This window comes from Condylura cristata, unplaced genomic scaffold, assembly GCF_000260355.1.
Source record: "Condylura cristata isolate star-nosed mole 26May11 unplaced genomic scaffold, ConCri1.0 scaffold00042, whole genome shotgun sequence".
NCBI lineage: Eukaryota > Metazoa > Chordata > Mammalia > Eulipotyphla > Talpidae > Condylura > Condylura cristata.
Window position 1 is genome coordinate 4,041,934 of NW_004567143.1, and position 2,277 is coordinate 4,044,210.

Here is a 2,277-nt window from a genome sequence, read left to right on the forward strand (position 1 = left end):
ACCCCGGGGGCGGGTCACTGCGGGCGCTACCGTATTTGCGGAGCCGCGCAGGCCCTTTCTCCGGGCGGGGAGCGCCGCGCCTCAATTACGTATTTACCCAGGGTGCTCGCCCCCCCGGGCGCCGGGGAGCGAGGGGTGGGTGGCCGTCATCTCCGGGGGAGCGGCGGGGTGCGGCGGGGTGCGGCACCTGGGCGGGAGGCCTTGTTTGCGTGGGGGTGGGGTGGGGTGGCGACGCAGTGTGCCATGTTTCTCCAGGGTCGCTCGGCCCGGAGTTGGCAGGGCTGTGGCGGAGGCGCGGGTGGGTGGGGTCGTCTTTTTTGATGAATGCAGCGCTCTGGTTAGAGCGGCAGTGCCCGAGGCCGTCTTTAGGGGGCGGGAGTCGCACCAGGAGGGCTTCAGTGTTTGCGTTGGGCAGCTAGAGAGCCACACTTGGAGACCGGCAGAACGGGGTGCAGCCTGGCTGTGAGTGTGGGGCAGGTCGCAGGAACTTGGGGGCGACAGCATGGAGCCTTGGACTCTGGCCCGGGTGGGTGGGCCTTGGCCAGGGTGTCGCTGGCGAGGAGGGAGGTTACCCAGGGACACACGGCCGGGCTGGGGCTGGCCTGGGGACTCCGGGGTTCTGCCCTGCAGATGTGAGTGCAGCTGACAGGGAGACTTGGGCCTGCTGCCAGGACTGCCCCTCTCTCCAGGGCGGGTGTCTGGGCCCCCGTCTGCAGATAGCGCCACTGAGGCTGCAGTGGCAGTGAGGTCCCAAGTGTGAGGCCTGTGTGGAGGTCCAGGGGAACAGCCAGCTGGTTTCCCCAGTGCGTGTGTGGGGGCGGGGGGGCTGCAGGGGGCGGTGAGGGACGGCTCTGGAGCAGCCCAGGACCCTGCGGGGGCGAGAGGCCTGGAGTAGGCAGCACACATTGGCAGTGACCCTTTGGGAATTGGGGGCTGGGGGCTGGGGTGGTGGTGGGTGTGCGCTCAGAGTTATTTGTGCAGCAGCCAGTAGCTTGAGAAGAGCTTTCAGGAGTGAGTCAGGAAACCTGAGGCCTAGCCCGGCTCACCTTGCCGTGTGACCTTGGACAAGTGTGTTGACTGCACCGAGCCTCAGTTTCCCCATCTGTAAAGTGGGGCTCAGTAAGCCTGGCCCCTTCCTCAGGGCTGCCATAAAAACAATGGCAACCGTTTCAGAGGAACGGGGAACCCTCGGAAGAGGATCCTCGGGGGCACCGGCTTGGGGGTGTTTGTTGAGCAGGGGGCTGCCTGGCGTGGGTGGGCTTTGCTGAGGGGTGCCAGGGAAATGCAGCCGAGACCACTGGGAACTCAGGCTGCCTCGGCGACTGGCACAGGCCTTCCACAGCCTTATTTTGCTGAACACAGAGCTGCTGCCTTTAATGTTTACCCGAGGCTCCCTTCAGGGTTACCGGGTTTTGTTTTGTTTCTTCTTTTAAGTTTTGCAAAATATCTTCAAACCACTGGTGTCCCCCCTTCCCTCCAGATTGGGGGTGCACTTCCCTAGCTCCCCTTCTTGGGCATCTGACTGGAGAAAGACATTTCCAGGCGCAGGATAACGTAGGGTACTGGGCCCTTGGACATCACCCGCCAGCTCTCGCGTGGGGCTTGGTGCTGGACAGCGGCAGCTGCCATCTCTGCTGGTGGGGTGCGGGGTGGGGGAGCAGAGCGGCCCACAGCAGAGTGATGCGTGAGGAGGGGCCGAGGGTTGGGGGCGGGGCTCGGCTGGGCTGGGGGGTTCAGGGAAGGCTCCCCGAGGAAGCAGCCTGGGCAGCCTGTGGCTGGGGCGGAGGAGAGAGCCTTGGCTTGTACAGAGCTGCAGCGGGGCCTAAGCCAGCGGGAAGCCAGGGCGGACTCCCTCCCTGGGGCCGGCCTGGGGGGTCCTTGGGTCCCCCCTGACCCCTGTCTCTGCTCCTACCTCCCCAGGGCTGGTGACCGCAGCTGGACGTGCCCATGACCGAGCTGGCGTCCTCTGGGGACGGGTCCCCGGCCGGGGACGGGGAGGAGGGCCTGGGGGACGAGCGAGGCCTGGTCATCCACCACCCCGAGGAGCAGCCCCACCGCTGCCCGCTGTGCGGCCAGACCTTCTCGCAGCAGCCCAGCCTGGTGCGGCACCAGAAGGCGCACGCCGGGGCGGGCCGCGCGGCCGCCTTCGTGTGCCCGGAGTGCGGCAAGGCCTTCAGCGTCAAGCACAACCTCGAGGTGCACCAGCGCACCCACACGGGCGAGCGGCCCTTCCCCTGCCCCGAGTGCGGCCGCTGCTTCAGCCTCAAGCAGAACCTG

General features: G+C 66.8%; 1 protein-coding gene across 1 annotated transcript in view; it reads left to right on the forward strand.

The window, feature by feature from the left end:
• Positions 1–2,277, forward strand: part of REPIN1 (replication initiator 1) — a gene marked incomplete at its 3' end in the record, with an annotated part of 27,592 nt that extends 25,315 nt beyond the window's left edge. Inside the window, exon 6 of the mRNA XM_012733855.1 lies at positions 1,929–2,277. Coding sequence (XP_012589309.1) covers positions 1,929–2,277 — 349 coding nt within the window. The remainder of the gene's footprint in view (positions 1–1,928) is intronic.